The sequence below is a fragment of the Vulpes vulpes genome, chromosome 6, assembly GCF_048418805.1.
Source record: "Vulpes vulpes isolate BD-2025 chromosome 6, VulVul3, whole genome shotgun sequence".
In the NCBI taxonomy this organism is placed as follows: Eukaryota; Metazoa; Chordata; class Mammalia; order Carnivora; family Canidae; genus Vulpes; species Vulpes vulpes.
This window is the reverse complement of record NC_132785.1, coordinates 130,642,095-130,661,569: the sequence shown is the minus strand read 5'-3', so window position 1 is coordinate 130,661,569 and position 19,475 is coordinate 130,642,095. Positions and strand designations below refer to the sequence as shown.

The following is a 19,475-nucleotide window of genomic DNA, read 5'->3' as shown; positions in this document are numbered from 1 at the left end:
CGGGGGCAGGGCAGCACTCATGCAGGCCGAGGCTGCGTCCAGGCCGCCCCCAGCACCGAGTCCTCACTGCAGAGGGCGCCCCAGCCTTTCAGGCCGTCTCCTTAGCCCCCCAGAGGGTAGCGGCCCAGTCTCCCGTCTGAGCCCTCCCCCTGTGCCTGACACCCTGGGGTCTGACGTAGCCCTGGGGCCTGGAGTCCTCCCGGCAGGCCCTGACTCCTCTCTGGCAGCCCCGCCCCCAGCACCCCTGCCCCACTCCTTCCTGGAATGCAGAGGGTCTGCAGGCCTGCACTCGGCCACCAGCAGGATCGTGTCCTTTCAGCCTGCGTTCCAGGCGCACGGCCAGCTCGGCCTCCCGCAGTCAGCCCACCCCCTTTGCTCCCCGACCTGGGCTGTGTCCCCACAACCCTTACCTCCGTGGACAACCACCAGGCTCCCTAGAGGTCACTCACTGACTTTGAGGGGGTGCGCGAGGTTCTCAGAGACGTGTTTAACCCTCTTTATATTTGAGGAAGAATGTGTGGTGCAGCACCTCCTCCCTTTTTAAACCATAGTGTAGTTGGATGGAAAGCAGCGTGTGGCTTTCGGGTGTTGGGACGGTCACGTATACTGCGTGACCGTTACCCATGGTGAGGCCGGGGACTGGGCCCAGGCCCCCCAGGCAGGGCTCTCACCGCCCCTGAGTACTGGGCTGCTGCTGCCTGTTCTGACTCTTGATTCCCCGTCATGCTCCTCTCCAGCACTTCTGGTTGCAGCCAGGATGCACGATTTCCGGAGAACCGTCAAAGAGGTCATCAGTGTGGTCAAGGTGTGCGAGTCCACGCTGCGGAAGAGGTAGGTGGCGCTCGTTCCTGGCCTGGGGCTGCTCAGAGCCACCTCCTGGTCTGGGTCCAGCTCGGCCGGGGTCCTCGAGGGGCCTCCTGCCTCCCCTCCAGGGCGTCTTGGTCAGCCCTCCTGGTGCCACACCAGCTGCATCTGCCGTGGGGACACTTCCACCCCAAGTTTCTCTCTAAAGTAGGTTGGGGGTTGGCTGAGAGCTGACTGGCTGGTCAGGGAAGCCGGGCTCAGATGAGGGCCACCACGCCATGGGAGCAGGGGCTCACGGGCTCTGCTTTGGGATGCAGCGCTCATGGGGCGGCAGAGCTCAGCTCCAGCATGAGCTGCACGTGGGCTGTGACTGGAGAGTCACCAGCTCGACCGCAGGCAGACCTTTTGCTGTAGCTGTTTACACCACGAATCTGGAACATTTGATGGCTGTTTCTCAACTGAGGTCCTTTCCTGTGGCGGTTTCCAAAGGCAGATTAAAAGGAAGCGTTTCACTCATTTGATTTTTAAATCTATTTAAAATTTTTTTATTAAAATTAAAAAATTTTTTCAAATATTTTATTTATTTATTTGTGAAAGGCAGAGAGAGAGAGGTGGAGACACAGGCAGAGGGAGAAGCAGGCTCCATGCAGGGAGCCCAACGCGGGACTCGATCCCGGGTCTCCAGGACCACACCCCAGGCTGAAGGCAGCGCCAAACCGCTGAGCCACCCGGGCTGCCCCAAAATAAAAAGTTTTAGATGTTTTATAGGTCACATAAGACATAGGTCATTTGTAGTCAGTGACCACCTAGGGTCTCCTTCCTTCTGGGCCTTCTCTGAGTCTCCCTGTGGGAGCGACAGGCATGCGTGGCCTTTCCTCCCTGGGGCCTGGTGCTTGTGGCTGAGCGTGGCTGGGGTGCTGGGCTGGCTCTCTCCAAGGGCCCTGGGCCCCCTGCAACATCTCTTGTTCCAGGCTGACGGAGTTTGAAGACACACCCACGAGCCAGCTGACCGTGGACGAGTTCATGAGGATCGACCTGGAGGGGGAGTGTGACCCCCCTTCGTACACAGCCGGGCAGCGGAAGCTGCGCATGAAGCAGGTGAGCCCCCCGCCGGCCTGGCCTTGCCTTGCCCGTGTAGCCCGAGAGTATCTAGCAGCATTTTCTAGATCTCACGTTTCACGTTCTTATTTTGAAATAAGTGGCTCAGTTGCAAAGGCTAGACTGGGTCTGCGTCTACATGGCTTGCGGGGAGAGGTGGACAGACAGATGGTGGGGTGAGGCGCTGAGGGGTGCAGGAGGGGCACCGCTGCTGCCCACTAGGGGTGGCACACGGAGTGCCGGGTCTCGAGATGGTCCTCCCGCCTTCCCCGCAGCCGTTAGGGTCTGTGCCAGGCTCAGCCTTGGGTGCCTCGGGCATGGTGCCTTGGGCAAGTGCTGCCTTGCTGTGGGGCCCAGTTGTGAAGACTTACCTGGATGGCTGGGGACCCTGGGCCGCCGCTCCGTGGAGGGCCTCCGGGCACCCTGGAGGGTGCTGCTTCCCGGGCTGGTCTCCTCATTTCTTTGCTGAACGTTCTCATTGCTTTGTTTCAGCTTGAACAAGTTCTGTCCAAGAAACTGGAGGAAGTTGAAGGTAACCAAGCGATCTTACGTTACAGACGCCGTCTCCTCCGAGAAGCGGGGTTTGTGCTTACTGTGTGCTTTTGTCACGTCAGGTGAGATATCCAGCTATCAGGATGCCATCGAGATCGAGCTGGAGAACAGCCGGCCAAAGGCGAAGGGCGCCCTTGCCACCCTGACTCGGGACGGTGAGTCCAGCCGCGACCCACACGGCCTTGGGCCAGCCCCGCTCACTTCACCCCTGCCAGGCACGGGTGCAGGTACAGACCCTGTCTGTAGCCACAGGGTCCTACTTCACAGGGTCCCACTTACTGCCCTGGCCATTGGCCACCTCCTGCCGTCACTTGCTATGCTGAATGTCCGGGGGCTCCCCCAGGTTCCAGGCCTCAGGGGGAAGCTGCTTCTCAGCCCCTGGATCCTCCTTCCAGACTGTTATGCCCCCTCCCACCAGAATCCCTTCCTGCCACCATTGCCTGCGACCTCCTCGGCCATCCTGGGGCTTCCTTCCCCACGTCACAGCTCCCCTGCACCTCTGTTTCCTACTGGGGCCTTGCAAAGCTGCGGTGTGTGTTCTTGGGTGGATCCTTCTGCGCACACGTGGTCTTGCTTTCTCTGCTGGACGCTGGCGCGTCGCCGTCCTTCCCAGTCCTCTGGGGCTGTAGGTCTACAGCTGGGCCCTGTTGCACGGCCTGTCTGTTGACCAGGACCAGGTGCTGAGTAGGCGCTGGAGCCAACGCTTCTCACCCTCGCCTCAGACGGTCTGAGGGTAGCATCTCCGCCCCTTCTCTAGCCCAGGGTCTGCCACCGATCGTATTTCCTCGCACGATCTGAGACGCCTCTTGCCCGCCTGCCCCGGCCCAGTGCCCCGTCGACTCCCTCCCGAGAGTGGGCGTCTCTGCGCCAGGCCACCCCCCTCCACTGCTACCGTGAGCGACGTCCTTCCCCTGGTTTCTAGGTGCTGCTCCTGTGCACTCGTGTGTTGGGAATTGTGTTGCTCTTGGTACTGTGCTCTTGCTCACTGGGTTTTCCACGTGAGTGGTGTGTTCTACAGAGAGGGCTGCCTCGTGCTTGTCACTGACGTTCGGGCCCCTGATGTCTCCCGCCACCAAGACCAGGGCCTGGCCCTTCAGCGCTCTGCTGAGTCGCAGTGGTGGCGGTGGGCACATGGCCTGGCTGCCTGCGGGGCCTGGGTGCCGCCCAGGACACAGTGCAGGCTTTGGGCTGAGACGCCCTGGGAAGGACGTGCCCACCCACTGTCCTCCCTGGGTGTTGTGTCGGCTGTCGGTGACCGTCTCTAACGTCTGGAGGGCTCGTGGAGAGAACGTGGGGTTTTCTGGGCGTGGTGAGTGCAACCTGGCATCGGGCTGCCCTGTCTGGGCCCCACAGCAGACTTGGGCAGTCACGCGTCTCAGGATGCGTTTGATTTCGTGCCTCCCACAGATGTGTCCTTCTCCGCCTTTCTCCCCATGCCTGGGTTTTCCAGTTTTCGTAGCTAGTTAGAGATTTCCCGTGAGTGCCGTGCGCGTCGGTCGTAGATCGTGCTGCCTCCCGTGTGCTGAGTCAGCGACTCCTGCTTCTCCCTCTGCGCGCCTTCAGCCTCGCCGTGTCCTGACCTTTGGGGTCACGGCTTGACGGATGTACTCTGGGGCTTGAGGTGGCGTGTGTGCCGGGCACCCCGAGCCTCGTCGGAGCCTCTGGGACACTGAGTCTCGGCTGGCGTTTCTCTTTGTTTTTTTTTTGTTTTTTTTTTTTTTGTATTTTTTAAAATATTATTTATTTATTTATTCATGAAAGACACACACAGAGAGGCAGAGACACAGGCAGAGGGAGAAGCAGGCTCCATACAGGGAGCCTGACGTGGGATTCGATCCCGGGTCTCCAGGATCAGGCCCTGGGCTGAAGGCAGGTGCTAAACCTCTGAGCCACCGGGGCTGGCCTGGCATTTCTCTTTGATGGTAAAGTTTACCTGAGGGGTTTACAGTCCCAGGGGGATGCCTTTGGTTTTCGGGTCTTGGTGTAAATGTCCATGTTCATCAGTGTGCCCGGGGGTGTCACGGGCACTGTCCTCCATGCCGTCTCCTATGCGCTTGTGCTTGGAGATGCCCACGGGACTGTGCGTCTCCTGGGGCGTCACCAGCTCTGGTCCTCATGTGCTCGCCCACTAACCCCTTGAGGACGGAGGTGGCCAGTGTCGGCCTGTCCCCACCGTGACCCCCACAGCCCCCGTTTGCTGGCTGGCGGGCGTGTGTGGTGTCGCGCTCCGGGTGACGTGGGAGGCCCTCCGCAGGTGTGCGTGTGCCGCTCTGCTCCCCGCCCCGGCCCTTCCCCCGGGCCTTCCTCTTCTGTATGGCACAGACTTGGGTGCTGCCTTGTGAGCCGCTCCGCGGCTTTTCTCCTCTAGCGCTTGGGGCTCGTTCACATGTGGCCGAGTGACTTGCCGCGTGGTGTTCTCTGGACCCTGGGGAGGTCTGGCTTTGTGCCGTGGTTTTCTTCGTGCCATTTCTTAGGCAACGCCTACCTGCATGCCCTGCCCCGGCCGTGAGGGAGCTCCCCACCTCCTGCCCCCTCTCAGCTTCTCACACGTGTTCCCCAACAAGACCATCGGGACACCTCCCTCTTCCTTGCTCCCCACGGTCTGGTTATCTAGACCATTTCTGTGTCATCGGGATGGCAGATGTGTCATCCCCTCTGTCTGGCCTGGGCCCAAAAGTAGGTGGGGTCATCCAGCCCCCTTGGTCACAGGAGGCTGCCTGGCGAGGCCTCAGCTCCCGTGTTCCCTTGGCTCAGTGTGCCGTGCCGCCACGTGGTGTGCCGTGGGGGTGCAGGCAGCAGGGCTGGCCTCCTGCTGCCAGCCTCGCCGCGGGGACCTGAGACGACACACAGTTCTGACGGCACACCAGGGGAGGGACCGGCGAGGGCAGGCAGTGATTGGGAAGTGAGGGCGCCTGGAGGTGAATGAGGGGGCCTGGTGCTCACCTGGGGTACAGTGGGTGTGGGGGGTCCCGGGCGGGGGCAGGGCGGGGGGAACGGCACGGTCTGACTCTGGTTGAAGGGGAGAGTTGACACGGGAGTGGGAGCCACCTGGGAGCAGTGAGGCCAGCGGGGAGGCCTCCAGGGCCCAGCCGGCGGGACGTGACTGTGGACGCCCAGGGTGCGGGGCGGCTGAGGCCCGGGCCTGGCTCTCAGGCGGGGGTGCCCACACGTCCGGCGGAGGTGCAGCAGATGTATCGGGAAGGGCCATCGCTCCCACGATTTCTCTGCTCTCAGGGAATCGAATGGTCTCCCGTCCCCAGAGAACATTTATCGTGATGCGTTATCCTCACGTGAGTCTCGGTACTTGCCCAACTTTTAAGTATCGTGCGTTGGAAAAGTAGAGTAGGGTGTTCTGAGGTGTGCTTTTTTTTTCTTTTTTAAGATTCGTATTTTATTTATTCATGAGGCACATAGAGAGAGGCAGAGACACAGGCAGAGGGAGAAGCAGGCTCCATGCAGGGAGCCCACGTGGGGCTCGATCCCCAGGCAGGGATCACGCCCTGGGCTGAAGGCCGCACTCAACCACTGAGCTGCCCAGGCGGCCCTGAGGGGGGGGGCCGTTCAAACCTTAAAAATTAAAACGTCAAAATTCAAACGTTAAGAAATAAAAAAATAAAAACCAAACGTTCATAGGGGACATTTTAGCAAATTCCGTGGAGGTGTAATCCACGTACAATGAACTACGAACCTGAAACGCAGCCCGGGGGTCCCTGGGTGTCTCGGGCGCTGAACGTGGGCTTCCGCTCAGGCTGTGCTCCCAGGGCCCTGGGATGGAGCCCTGCGTGGGCCCCTGCTCCGCAGGGAGTCTGCTGCTCCCTGCCCTGCCCCCGCGCTGTGCGTGCGCTCTCTCTCTCTCTGCCTTTCTCAAATACGTGAATAAAACCTTTAAAAATGAAAAAATAAACTGCAGTCTTTGGTAAGTGTCGACAAACGCACACACCACAAAACCGTTGCGGTGGCTGGGATTGCGAACGTGCGCACCCCGGCACTCCCGGGTCTCTGTCACCCCGCCCGGCTGCCTGCTGCCACCGGGGTCTCACATCTGTGGTGTGTCCTGATTCCCCTTCGGCTCCTCTGCCCCACGTGACTACGCGGGCCCGCGTGCACAGCTCCCCGTCTCTGGTGCCCTGAAGTCACCCAGGTGGCGGGTCCAGCTGGGGCTGAAGGAACATTTGTGTGCAAGCGTCTGTGTCCGTTTACCTGCTTCTGTCCTGGACAAGCACCGAGCTGCTCGGGTTGGCAGCCCGGCATGTGCCCCAGCCTTGGAGGAGCCACCCAGTGTCCCCTGACATGGCTGTGGCCGCAGCCGCGTGTGTCCCCCCACTGGAGCAGGGGCTGCTCCCTGGCCCGCCGCTCCCGGCCCGGGGGGAGGGTGGCGCCCCAGGGTGGCCCAAGTCCCCGTGTAGGCCTTTCGCCCGCGTTCGGTCGAGGCGTGTGTTTTCCTGTTACAGAGCTTTGAGGGTTCTCTGCGGCTGCAGACACAGACGCTCACAGGAGGGCAGAGCTCGAGGTGCAGCAGTCCTGCTCGGGGGTGTTTTGTGGGTTGCTGTCGGCATCCCATCTGGGAAACTCGGCCTGATTCGAAGCCACAAACATTTTCTCCTTTTTTTTAAAGCTTCTATGCTCTTAGCTCTTATTTTTATTTAGATTCAGTTTTTTGCAGCATGAGGTGTAGGCCAAGGGCTCCTCGTGTGCACGTGGACATCGGGCAGCTGTGACAAGGTGCGACTCGGTTCCCTAAGTTGGTGTCATAAATGCCTTTTGCAGCTGGACGGCCGTGTTTCTCTGCACAAAGGTGGGGCTCCCTGGCTTTCCGCCTGGTTCACAGGGTGTGTCAAATTGTGTTTGTAGGCTCTGTCGAAGACACCACGTCCAGCTTATTTGGTGAGGAGGACCCCGAGGACGAGGAGCTGGAGGCTGTGGCCAGCCACCTGAACAAGGACTTTTACCAGGAGCTCCTTGGTGACAGCATTTCCAGCAGCTCTGAGGTGGCAGGAGGTGCCGAGGGTGGCAGCAGGCCCCCTGCCCTGGAGTCCCTGCTCGGGCCCCTGCCCACTGCGGCCAGCCTGGGCATCTCAGACTCCATTCGAGAGTGCATCTCCTCCCAGAGCCAGGACCCCAGTGAGTGCCTGGGAGCCCCGGGGAGGGGTGGGGCTGGGGAGGGGGTGCTCCTCTGGGCAGGTGGGGTGAGGCTGTGGCCGGCAGATCCCAGGTCCGGGTCACCCCTCCGCCTCCGTGGGAGGTGGAGGTGCAGGGCTGTGTGAGCCATCGTTGACCCCAGCGTGTGCTGACATCCCGAATACCAGCAGGGCTTGTCACCGCCTCCGGAACCCTCCTGCACGGGCCCAGGTCCCGGCCAGAGCCCGTGCTTGATTGGGTTGTGGCTGCAGCTCCCTCCTGCCCATGTGTGAAGCCTGGGGCGAGCCTCTTCTCAGGGGACAGGGACTGGTTTCCCTCCAGCGTCTGCGTGAGCTGGAGGGCAAGTGCTGAGTGAGGGCACAGTCCCCATGCTTGGCCCGACGTCCCCTGGCCCCCATGCTGCCGGTGCTGAGCCGCCTGGGCAGGGGTGACGCTGGCAGCTCTGGGAGGAAGGCCAGTTTGGCTCTGCTACCGTGTACTCCCAAGAGCAGGCTCTGGCCCTCTGCTAGGACAGGCTCCCCCAGGCCCTCCGGGCTGCAGACCTCTCCTGCCTGGTCTCCGGGCGCCTGGGACTTGGCCTCTGTCTGCTGGGAGCCTGTAGATGGGTGCTGCTCAGGCATTTATCACGTGCCTCTGGGCAGGCATGGTGGTGGCAGCCGTGCGCCTGCCCTGATGGCAGTGGCGTCTAGGGTGACGGGGGTGGGGACACAGACCGAGCTGCACTTAAGAGGCAGGAAGAGACCATTCTTGCGGGAGCTGAGGGAGGAGGCAGTGAGGCAGAGCAGGGAGGGGCATGAGCCCTGTGCCCGAGCGCCAGGGAGCCTGCAGAGCCGCAGTGTGCAGGAGAGCGTCCCAGCCGGCCCACGGGCTGTGGGTGGAGTTGGGCGGGCTCCGCAGAGGACCGCCTGGTGGTCAGGGGCCACCGACAGCCGGGGCTGCCCCGGTTCCCAGGCTGAGCAGATCTTGCTGTTGACCCAGCTGGGGCAGGAGGAGGGTGGGTGGCGGTTTGATGATGTCCTGAGCATATTGCCGAGGGCTCCCTGAGGGCCCTGTCCTGGGCCGGTGGGTGGAAGAGCTGGATGACCCGCTCTCCCGCTCTGTAGGTGCTCCTGTCGTCGGGAGCCCAGAGGCCTGGTGGGGCTGCCTTGCCTGTGGCTCTGGTTTAGCCTCCTCCTTGCACGGAGCCCTGGGGCGTGAGCCACACACTGCGCACAGAGCGGGGACAGGGGGGCTTCCACGAGCCCTCGGCCCAAGCCCCCAAGACGGCCTAGAGGGTGTGTACGCTTGTACACCAGAGCTTGACCCCAAATGACACTGGTGCTGTGCTTCCCTGTAGCGGACCCGTGTGGGGACGGCGAGCTGGACCTCAGTGGCATCGATGACCTGGAGATTGACAGGGTGAGCATCCACACGTACTGAGCGCCCTGTCGGGAGCCCAAGGCTGCTGCGGACGTTCGTGCCCGTGGGGCTGTGCCAGCCCTGCCCACACCGGTCCCCACAGGCCCGCGGTGGCTCAGCCGGCAGCCCTGGCCTCCCCAGGCAGGCAGGGCATCCCCCGTAGTGCCCCACATGGCCCCCAGGTCCCACGTCCCCGCAGCTGGTCCGGCCTGGCCCCGGTGCCCACGTGCTGGTGTGGGGACACAGGCCCCTGCTGCTGGCCGTGGGCAGGCTGGAGGACGACAGGTGTCCTGCCTGGCTCCTGGTGGTGGGCCTGGGGTCCCATGGGTCCGAGGCCACCCTTGACTGGCTTGTGTGGGTGGGGGCGCCCTGCTGGCTGAGACCTGAGTGTGCTGCTCTGCCCAGTACATCCTGAACGAGGCGGAAGCCCGCGTGAAGGCCGAGCTGTGGATGCGAGAGAATGCGGAGTACCTGCGGGAGCAGAGGGGTAAGTGCCCGCCCCCCGCCCGGGAGCCCAGGCCCCGGGGCCCACGCTCATCCTGCCGTGTGTGGACTTTACAGAGAAAGAAGCAAGAATAGCGAAGGAGAAGGAGCTCGGCATCTACAAGGAGCACAAGGTAGGGCTTGCTCGCGTGTGTGGGGCCGGCCTGGGCCTCCAGTGGCGCGAGGGCTCCCAGGGTGGCAGCCTGGGACAGAGGAGGCCGGCCCCCCTCGGACAGATGCTGCCTCTGGGTCCCGGGAAAGCCTGCTTGTCTCGTGGTCAGTCCTGTTGGGGTCAGTCCTGGCTCCGCGGCTGCGCCGAGCAAGAGTAGCAGGAGTCGGGCACACCCCGGCCAGGTCTCTGCTCCACTCGAGAACCTTTCTGGCAGGGAGTCAAGGAGGCCAGAGGCGGGCATGGAGCTTGGGGTCGGGGTTTGGGACCCTTAACGGTGTGGCAGGAAGGCTGGCGGGCAGGGGAGGGGGAGGTGGTGTGGGGCCCTGCACACCTCAGCTCCTTGGGCGGGGTCTGTAGCAGCCTCTGATTGTCCAGCCCCCCCTCCCTGCTATCCAGCTGTCTGTTCCCCAAATCCCACGCAGCTGCTAGCGGGTTTGCAGGCTTTGAGATCCCGCAGGGGGCGGTAACTCTCCTGTTTCCATTGAGCCCAAGAAGTCTTGCAAGCGACGGGAGCCGATCCAGGCCAGCACGGCCGGGGAGGCCATTGAGAAGATGTTGGAGCAGAAGAAAATCTCCAGCAAGATCAACTACAGCGTGCTCAGGGATCTCAACAGCAAGGGCGGGGGCAGCGTGCCGGGGGAGGACACGAGGGCCGAGGAGCGCACCAGCGCCCGGAAGCTGTCTCGGAGGAAGACACCTGCCAGCAGGAGCGGGGCTGACCCCGTGACCAGCGTGGGGAAGAGGTACTGCGCCAGGCGGGCCGGGTGTTGGGCCCGGGCAGGGGCGGGACGCCTGGGGGTGCTCTCACCACCCGAACGCTGGGAACGAACGTCTGGGGGCTGAGGAGGGGGCTCCTACCCCGGAAGGGGTCCTGAGGCCGCGGAGCGTGTTCCGCCTCAAGGCGCTCCCGAGGCAGCCTGTTCTCCTGGGAGGGGCCGTCCGTGCAGCCCTCCCCGGGCTGCGCGCTGCTGTCTGCCGAGAAGGAAGAGCAGGGAGAGAGCCAAGAGCAGACTGCCCCCCTGGGGGCGGGGGGAGGGTGGTGGGCAGATCAGGGCAGAAGCCATGGCCCGCGCTGTGGTCCCGAGGGTCCTAGCCATGCCGAGCTGGCCCTGGAGGTCGTGCACCTGTGCACAGGTGCCCCGGCCGGCCTGGGAGCTCGCGGGCTGCCTGGGGGGTATGTGTCGGTAGCAGTTTAATGCTGGTTCATCTGAGAAGCAGAAATATTCTAGTTTGCTTTATTTCCTCGTAACTCAGAGTAAATGTTTTCCAAGGTTTTTATGATGCTTCTTTTTTAAAATTTATTTAAGTCTCATCTACACCTGATGTGGGGCTTGAACTCACGGCCCCTGAGTCATGCTCTCCCACCTGAGGCAGCCCAGTGCCCCTCGGAACACTTTTTATAAAAAGACTTGATCCTTCTGTTCCCTCGATCCGCAAGTGCCCAGCACAGCCTGTCACTGTCCAGCGTCCTGTGTTCCCTTCTGATTGTGGTCGGGGGCAGCACACCCCCAGCCTGTCTCCCGCCTGTCGGTGGACCCTCAGACCATGAGAGACTCTCGGGGGACCCTGAGTCCTTGGGGGCTTTGCGTCCAGCCCCCCAGGGTCTCCTTCCTCTCAGGCTGCCCTTTGGAGAGGGGGCGCACCACCCCCTTGCTGGGGCCCGGTCACCCTGCTCACGGTGCAGAGGGGCTGCCCAGAGCTGCGGCCCTGCCCTTGGCTGCCCGTGGACGGACAAGCCCGTCTCGGGTCTGCTGTGCTCCACCACTGCTAGTATGTCTACCCTCCAGGCGCTGGTAGGGTGAGCAGGCCGGGGGCCAGGGGATGGGGCGTGCTTTCCACACGCTCATTGGCCCTCCGGGGGGCTGCCGACAGCTGCCGGGGCTGCTTGCAGGGGACCAGGGGGTGGCCGGCGTCAGGCCCAGACCCCCATCTCCGTGCTGGCTGCCGCACACGCCACTGGCCACCATGAGGCCTCCAGCCGGTGGACGGACGGGCCAGCTTCCCACCTTCTGGCTCCAGTGGCTCTGGTCTCTGCTGGGCCTCAGGTGGTTGCTGCTGTGGCGTGAGCCTCCCACGGGAGCGCCTGTCCACCTGCTGCAAGCTGTTACAGCGTCCATTCCCAGTGTCCCCGGGGCTTCTTGGCATGTCAGACACCTGAGATCCTCCGGATGCCTCCCCCACCAGAGGCCCTGGGGCAGCAGGGTCCCTGAGCCTGGATGGCCTCTATGGCCAGGGCATAGGAGGACAACCTACCTCTCAGGGGGGGTCCCACTGTCCCCCTGGACAGGCCAGCATCATCCGAGGAACGTTGGTAGGCGGCCCTTGTTCCTCTGTTCCTTGCAAGTGACGGTGTGGAAGGTGATCTGGCTTCTGTGTCTGGAGGAGGGACAGTAGAGCCACCGTGTCACACTCACCTTCCAGCCATAGGGATGATCAGGGCCAGGGATGGCCCAGCGGGAGGCGTCTCCCACCGCAGCCATTGTCCGCGGTCCCCACTCGTTCTTCCTGAAGCAAACCACCCGGAACCCTGACCAGGAACAGCTGGGCAGACCGCCGGGAGAGCCCGCAAAGCAGTACAACTTTAGGTTACCTTTAGAGAGCGAGAGGGAAGGGGAATGGGGGTGTGCACACAGGTGTGAGCAGGGTAAGGAGGGATGGGGAAGACTCAGGGCTCCATCCCACGGCACCCAGCCAACTGCCCCCAGGAACCCCCAGGTGCCCCTTCCCTGATTTTAGGTTTTTATTTGTCAAACGACAAGCACGCATCAGACCTGCCTGGGGCTGTCTCCCGTTGGTCTGCATAGCGTTTAAGGTGAAATTTGGATCTGTTAGCAACATTAAAAAGTTTTCAGAGAAAAATTCTGATTTCTGGCTTCTGGCACCTGCCCCCCATCCACCCCCATTCCCAGCACCGCGTGTGCCCCCATGACCCGGGGCCAGCTGCGGTCACTCACACAGGTCTGTATCGTGTGGACGTGTGACCGTTTGAAACACAAGTTAGAGCCGTGTGTTCACGGAGGATACGCTCTGGCCGAGCAGTCACAGGTGGATGCGAATGATGGGGGGGTGGAAGAGCTGCTGGTGACCCAGAAAAGGCAGGAGGAGGACAGAGGGCAGAGGGGACGGGGACGAGTCACGAGCACGAGGCCCGCAGGGCCTGCTGGGACGAGGGACATCAGAGGGAGCCCTGGGGAGGGGGTCGGGGAGGTGGTCAGGGCCACGGGTGCTGCGTCTGGGGGCAGGAGTCGGGGGGGCTGAGCCCTCGCAGCGCATCCTGTACGCGGAAGAGTGGCCAGTGCCACGGCCCGAGGCCACGCCTCTCGGCAGGGCGCCCCGTCCCCCGACCGCTGGCCACGGCCTGGACTGAGGCCACTGTGCCGGGCTTGCTTTCAGGTTGAGGCCGATGGTGTCTGCGCAGCCAGCCAAGAAAGCGGCGGTGGGAGAGGTACGTTGTGTGGCCGCCGCTGAGTCCCCACGTCTGCGAGCAGCTGAGCAGTCCGGCTGTGGCGGGAGGGAGCGCGGGCCATCCTGGCGCGCACAGAGGGGCCTGGGCGTCTGCCGGGTGCCGTGCCGGGCTCGGGCTCAAGGGAGGGGCTGCTTGAGGGGTCGGGGGCTCCGCAGGTGGGAGCGTCCAGGGGACGGCAGGGCCAGCCGGGCTGCGGCGGTGGGGCCCGTGCCCCAGGGCAGGCGGCCTCCCAGAGCCTCTGCTCCTTGGTTGCAGACGGTGCTCCCGAGCCCGCCCGCCCTGGGAGCCGAGGCCGTCAGGCCCACCGCAGTGGTGGAGAGCGGCCCGGTGTCGTACCACCCCGAGGAGGACCCCGACGACGAGGACCCCGACGAGGAGGACGGGGAGCCCTGTGTCAGCGCCCTGCAGATGATGGGCAGCAACGGTGAGGGGGTGACGGGCACCGGGTGGGGCGGAGTGGGGTGCTTCAGAGGAGAAGGCACAGGCCCTCGGCCGCACCCAGGCCTCTCGGCTTTGGGACGGAGACCCTGGGAGGTCGGCTGTGTCCGTTCTGAGGCCCTCGGGTGCCAGAAGCTGCTGGCCAGGCCCTGCGTGTGCTGAAGGCGCCACGACGGCGGGGGGGCCAGGTGCGCAGCGCCCCAGGGCGTCTACAGTTACCCTCTGTGCCTCCGCAGATTACGGCTGTGACGGCGAGGAGGACGATGGGTACTGAGCCGCGGCCCCGCAGCCGGTGATGTCTGGCCGTGGGCCCTGCTGTGTCTGGTGGGGATCAGATGGGGCCTCAGGTGGCCCACCTGCCCCGCAGCCCTCGCCGCAGCCACTCCACGCCTCCGTGGCACTTGCTGCCGGGACCACGTCTGGAGCACCGTAAGGCGCTGGACCAGTGTCTGCGCGTCCGGTCGGACGTGGGGCTTACAGCCCAGGAACGCTCACAGGAGGCTCGGTCCAGTCCCCTGGACGGACCCTGAGGCACGAGGAGGCCCGCTCTTGGAAGTGAGTGTGGGCCGGGGGGCTGTGGTACCCCGCTGTCTGCCCTTACGGGGCCAGGCGCCTGGGCGCCCACCCCTCCGCGGGGCTGAGGAACGCTGCACCCACTCCCCCCCACCCCGCTGCTGCGTCTTCAGCCAGACCCCAGACTCTCCTGCGCCTGGCCCCAGCGTAGCCAGCCAGCGAACTGAGTCAGCAGCACTGCTCAGCAGACGTGGGACAGTGGGCTCCACTGCGCCCAGGTGCACAGCCGCCCTGGGTGGTGCCCTGCGCCGCCGTGTGGCCGGCCTGGATGTCGGGCTGGCCCTGCTGCACGGAGCCGGAGCCAGGCGGAGCGGGAGGTGCTTCTTGTTCGAGCCGGAGCCTGGCCCAGTGTCCACAGGGGCACAGCAGGCAGAGGGTCCTCAAGCCCAGCTACTCTTCTGGATGGTTCCCACCACCCTCAGCTGCCCCTCGGGGCCAGGCCTCGTCTCTGAAGGCTCAGGGACCACTTTCCAGGTCTCAGCGTGGGCATCAGTGCTCTGGACACGGCCAGGGAGGCAGGGCAGATGCTCGTGGCCCTCGAGACGCCAGCCGTGGTCACCCCAGCCCCTACAGTGGCAGAGCCAGGCCATACTGCGTTCCCAGGGCCCAGCCCTCCGTCTCCGGGGCGGGCCAGGACCCTCCCAGAGTGCAGCAGAGTCTGCAGGTAGGGGATTTTTCAGGTCCTTGGCTGCACCTGCCTGGACCCTGGGGCCTCTAGAAGGCTGGACAGGAGAGTGGGTTTAGTGAAATAGAAAGATCCATCACTTGAGCAGAAACCCAGTGAGGCTGTGGCGTGTGCTTCCCCGTCTGGCTCCAAGGCCTGCTCTGGAGGGGTGAGGCCACGCGGCTGCCCGGCCAGCAGGGGCGGGACAGGCACACAGCAGGCAGGCTGGCCCACACGCCTGGCCTGTCGTCAGACGTGCGAGGTCTGTCCCTGGCGTGGGCTCTCCTGGCCGGGGCCTCTCTGGGGTGTTCTCCGTGCCAGTCAGGGAGTGGAGCGTGGGCCGCCCAGCCAGGGCCTGGGCCCGCAGGACCCCCGGGTGGAGGTGTGGCAGTGGCTCCAGACGTGGTGGAGTCGCCTTCTGGGAAGCGGGGCTGTGTGTGTGCACGGCAGGACACCTCCACTGGGAGCTTGGGTAAGAGGAGGTTTCTGGGTGGAGGCCGCAGGGGGTGTGCGGTCCTGCAGCTGCTCCCTGCAGGAGCTGAGCCTGCAAGGCAGGGGAGGGTGGGGATCCTGTAGGGGGTGTGCAGCGGGGGAGGGCACCGGGGGGCTGAGGCCCCCGAGGCTGGACGAGGTCCGGGGGCAGATGGCAGGGACCAGGTGTGGTGTGTGCCTGCAGCAGGGGGTCCAGCCCCAGGATGTGTGGGAGACGGGCCAGGGCGGAGGGGCTGGCTGGCGGGAAGGACGTATCCCGAGAGGACGTGGTGAGGAGGGTGGTGGGGACTTTGTCACGTGGGTGCGTGGGTGGCACGTGGTCTGAGATGCTCTCGCTCTGGCAGTGACCACGGTGCTGGTGAGGGACGGGGCAGGGTGCTCTGGGCTATGGGCTGTGCCCTGTGTGCGGGCCGCCACTGCCGCACTTGCGGGCTTGAGGGGGACATGCAGGCCTGTCTGTCCCTCCGCCCCACGTCCCCACGCTGCTCTTCCGACCTCAAGGAGGACCTGTTCCATCTAATCCTGGGCACAGCCCTCCGTGCTCCCCAAGAGCCGGGCCAGGGCCTCGGGAAGCTGTGCCTGGCGGGTGTGGGCTCAGGCCGCAGCTCCCTGCGTTCTGCAAGGCTCAGCCCCTTCAGGGTCCTCGTGGCAGGGAGTGGACTCAGGCCACCCTGTCACCACCCCTGACCCGTGTCCCTACTGGGTGGGCGGCAGGAATGGGCACCCTGGGTGCCTGGGCGGGGGAGAGGGGAGGCGGCCCTCTGTGAGCAGTGTCCAGGGTCAGGGCCCCTGAGGTGTGAGGGCCAGTGGGCAGTCCCCTGGAGTGGTGGCAGTGGCCTGCCTCGGGCCGGGGTCAGGCCCAAGGCGGTGCACGGCAGTGGCCTGGCTGTGTGCTCTGCGCCTGCTTCCACCCTGGGCTCCGAGCCGACCCTGGGGCTGGACCCGTGTGGCTCGCTTGCCCTGCTTGGACGGCACCCGTTGCTGCTGGTCACTTGTGCCGCCCCTCGCTTCCAGCCTGGCGTCACAGGAGGCCACAGGGAGCCAGCGGGGGGAGCCAGCGCGGAGGTGGCTTCCCCGGCACCCATCCTGACAGCCACCCCTTCCCGGGTGACAGTGGGCTGGCCCGGAGAGGAGCACTCGGCATTGCACCACCTCACTGCAGGGCCGGGGCGGGGAGCCGCGAGGAGGCAGCCTGCCCCCCACGGGAGCCCCTCCCAGAGCCCTTGAAGCCCGTCCGTGCTGGGGGCCCTCATGGGGCGGCGGCTGGGCAGAGGGCGGTGCTCGAGTACATGCCTGTCCCCCCTCCTGCCTGTGTGTGCCTCCACGCACGCGCGCACACAGTGTACACACCTGCCACGTGCACACGTGCCCTGACCCACTGCCAGGCACACACGTCCCGAGGGGCCGCAGCCACCGGACCGCCCTTCAGGGTGCCAGGCCCAGGGCGGCTGGGGGTCCCCCTGGGGGCTGTGGGCCGGTCGTTGCTCTTGATGGCGCGTGTCCTTGCAGGGCGCCTGTGACGGCCTGCCCTGACCCGCTCCCCAGGGGGCGTGGGGGCCATGTCTCGGGGCACCTGCTAGTCAGGCCCACGCCGTGCTAGGTGATCTGAGCCGGAGCTGGACCTACCCGGTAGCTTCCTGAGAGGGCTGCAGTGGGGCTGTGCTGGGAGCAGCCCCTCCAGGACTGGGGGGATAGGTCTGCGACTGCACCCACTCATCCACCCAGGGCCCTGGCTAGAGCCTCCAAGGGCCGTCTCCAGGCGTCCTGAGCAGGCGGTGGGGCCCCGAGGGGTCGGCAGGAGGGAGGGAGGGAGGAATGGGCGCCCCGCATCCACCTCCCGAGAGCCGTCCCCAGCGGCTCACATCTGTACGGTCACTCCAGGAGGCCACCCCCCACACCTGCCCTGCCGGCCACCATCACCCCAGCCCCCGTGTCCCTCAGCCTTGTGCGCCCCAGGCCCACACCACCTGCTCCCAGCACAGTGGGTTCTGGATTGCTGAGGCCCCTACCCCTGCTGCTGGCCACCCTGCTCCCAAAACCACCTGAGGGCAGTGTGGGCCCCTTTGGAGGAGGGGGGCGGGCAGCCCCCAAGGACAGAGCTCCGCTGACGCAGTGTCTGCCCTGCCGGGGCTGCTCAGGTGCCTCAGGCTTTGGGGACCCAGCAGGAGCCCTGCGGTGCCCTCTGGGGACACCCATCCCCCTGCTGGCAGTGTCCTCGGCGCTGCTTCCACCTGTCCCCCCTTGGCCCTCTGCTGCTCCACGGCGGCTTGCTGGGGGGGTGCGGGTTGTGGCCCGCTGCCCGCTGCCGCGTTGATGGAGTTGGGCCCTGAAGCGTGTAGGGCCACCCCCCCCCCCCAATCCCGCCAGGCTGCAGGGCAGACTCAGGGAGGTGAAGTGCAGGCCACAGGTGTCACCGCCAGGGGGACGTGGTACCTAGCCCTCAGTCCTGGGTACGCCACTGTCCTCAGCCCTCCCTGCCCCGCAGCTGCTTGCCCCCTGGCGGCCACAAGTGGGTTCAGCCGAGGCCTCCCACCCCCTGGGAACGCTGCATTCCCCGAATAATAAAGACTAGGAGCCTCGAAGTGGCAGGGTGCGGTCTGGGTCTGCCGTCTTTGTCCAGGGTGCGTCGTCAGAGGGCCCGCCTGGCTGCGCGCCACCAGTCGGGCATCACAGGCTCACCGTCCCCCGCACGCTGGGCCCAAGGACCCCTTGCCCAGCAAGGCAGCAAAGACTGGCACGGAGCGAAGGCGACCCGACAGGCGCAGCCCGGGGCCCCCGCCACCTGGACTCCGGCTGCCCCTGCGCGTGCGGCCCTCCCGGTGGGCGGCTGCGCTCGGGGCCTGCAACCCACTGGGCCCGACACCCGGGCTGCCTGTGGGCCGAGAGCCCCGGGGCCCCTTTCCTCCCCTGGGCGGGGCCCAGTGCCTCTGCCCCCAGCCTGCAGCCACACCAGACACCCTGCTTGTCCCCTGCCCTGTGAGGACGACGGCCCTTCCTGGGGCCCCCACGGCCCCAGCTCCAGCACCCGTGCTTGCCAGCCCCCAGGCCCTCAGCTGCCCTGGACGTGCACCGCGGCCCCTCGGGGTGGGGGGTGCCAGAGGGGCTCCCGGGCCAGGGCTTCTGGGCTTCCAGGCTCGGGGTGGGGGTCACGCTTGCGTGTGGCTGGCAGCTTCCCCGCGGTCAGCGCCTCTGTGCCTACGTGCCTAGAGGGCCGGCAGGTCCCCGGGGAGGCCTGGGCCCCAGCCAGGCTGGCAAAGCCTAGGGGCCAAGGGAGCAGCTCCAGAGCTGCAGGCCCTTCAAAGGGGACGTGGGCGGTGGCAGAGCGAGGCTCTTTATGGCTTTCCTGCCGGCGGAGGAACCTGGCTCAGGAAGCCATTGTCTCCGTACAATGGGCCCGGCTGGGACCTGTGCGGGCAGGGGCCCGGCTTGGTTACAGCCTGACCTTGACCCTGACGTACCACCATAGTCCCCAGCGCCCTCTCACGGCCCGCGGGCACCCGCAGCATCCCTGGGGGCTGTGGAGGGGGCGTCCTGCAGCCCAGGGCGGCCCCGCGGGCAGGGAGGGACAGTCCCCTTACACCACGGGTCGCGTGAGCGCCCAGGAGGCCCGAGCTGGATGGCGGGCGTGCCAGGGGCTCGCTGCTCCTCTGCAGCAGCCAGAGCAATCGCCCCCAAGCCCTTGGGAGGTCCCGTCTGCCAGGCGCCAACTTGGTGGGGCCCGGGAAGATACCTGCCTGGCGCGTGGCAGGGCGTGAGCTCCGGGGCCAAGGGCCGGCTGTGGCAGGGCCCGGCCGCGTGTGGTCCCGGCCTGGGAGGGTGCTGGGCAGCCCAGGGGTGGAGCCGGGATCAGCCTCGCAGGTGCGCGGCTCGCACAGGTGCGCGGTCAGCCATGGGGAAAGGGAGCCCTGGCTCTGGGGCAGCCCCTGCAGTCCCCCCCCACCCCGATCTCCCTGAGGCCTTGCCGCCTCCCGGTGCCCCGCAGAGGCCCCTTACCGGGAGAGCGTTTCCCGGCAGCACACGCGGGGCTCTGGGGGACGCACAGCTTCCCTCGGGGTCCGGGCTGTTCGCCCAGCGTTGGTGGAGCCTCGCAGCGCCGTCCACTCCGAGGTTGGCCGGGGGGACGCAGGGGTGCAGCCCCCTGGACCGCGGCGGGGTGGCCGTGCAATGGTGGGGAGGCTGGGCAGGGGCTGAGCAGG

General features: G+C 65.5%; 1 protein-coding gene across 5 annotated transcripts in view; it reads left to right on the top strand.

The window, feature by feature from the left end:
* Positions 1–19,475, top strand: part of BRF1 (BRF1 general transcription factor IIIB subunit) — a 63,657-nt gene that overhangs the window by 36,898 nt on the left and 7,284 nt on the right. For 3 of the 5 annotated variants that reach the window (XM_072762508.1, XM_072762509.1, XM_026012696.2), the window contains 12 exons: positions 738–831; positions 1,776–1,902; positions 2,395–2,434; positions 2,517–2,609; positions 7,306–7,575; positions 8,930–8,991; positions 9,397–9,478; positions 9,553–9,608; positions 10,133–10,389; positions 13,040–13,091; positions 13,368–13,536; positions 13,787–14,899. In XM_072762508.1, coding sequence (XP_072618609.1) covers positions 738–831; positions 1,776–1,902; positions 2,395–2,434; positions 2,517–2,609; positions 7,306–7,575; positions 8,930–8,991; positions 9,397–9,478; positions 9,553–9,608; positions 10,133–10,389; positions 13,040–13,091; positions 13,368–13,536; positions 13,787–13,824 — 1,340 coding nt within the window. In that variant the 3' untranslated portion in view covers positions 13,825–14,899. Of the gene's footprint in view, positions 1–737; positions 832–1,775; positions 1,903–2,394; positions 2,435–2,516; positions 2,610–7,305; positions 7,576–8,929; positions 8,992–9,396; positions 9,479–9,552; positions 9,609–10,132; positions 10,390–13,039; positions 13,092–13,367; positions 13,537–13,786; positions 14,900–19,475 lie in introns of those variants that run through there. The other 2 variants (XR_012002337.1, XR_012002338.1) reach the window with 1 other exon arrangement.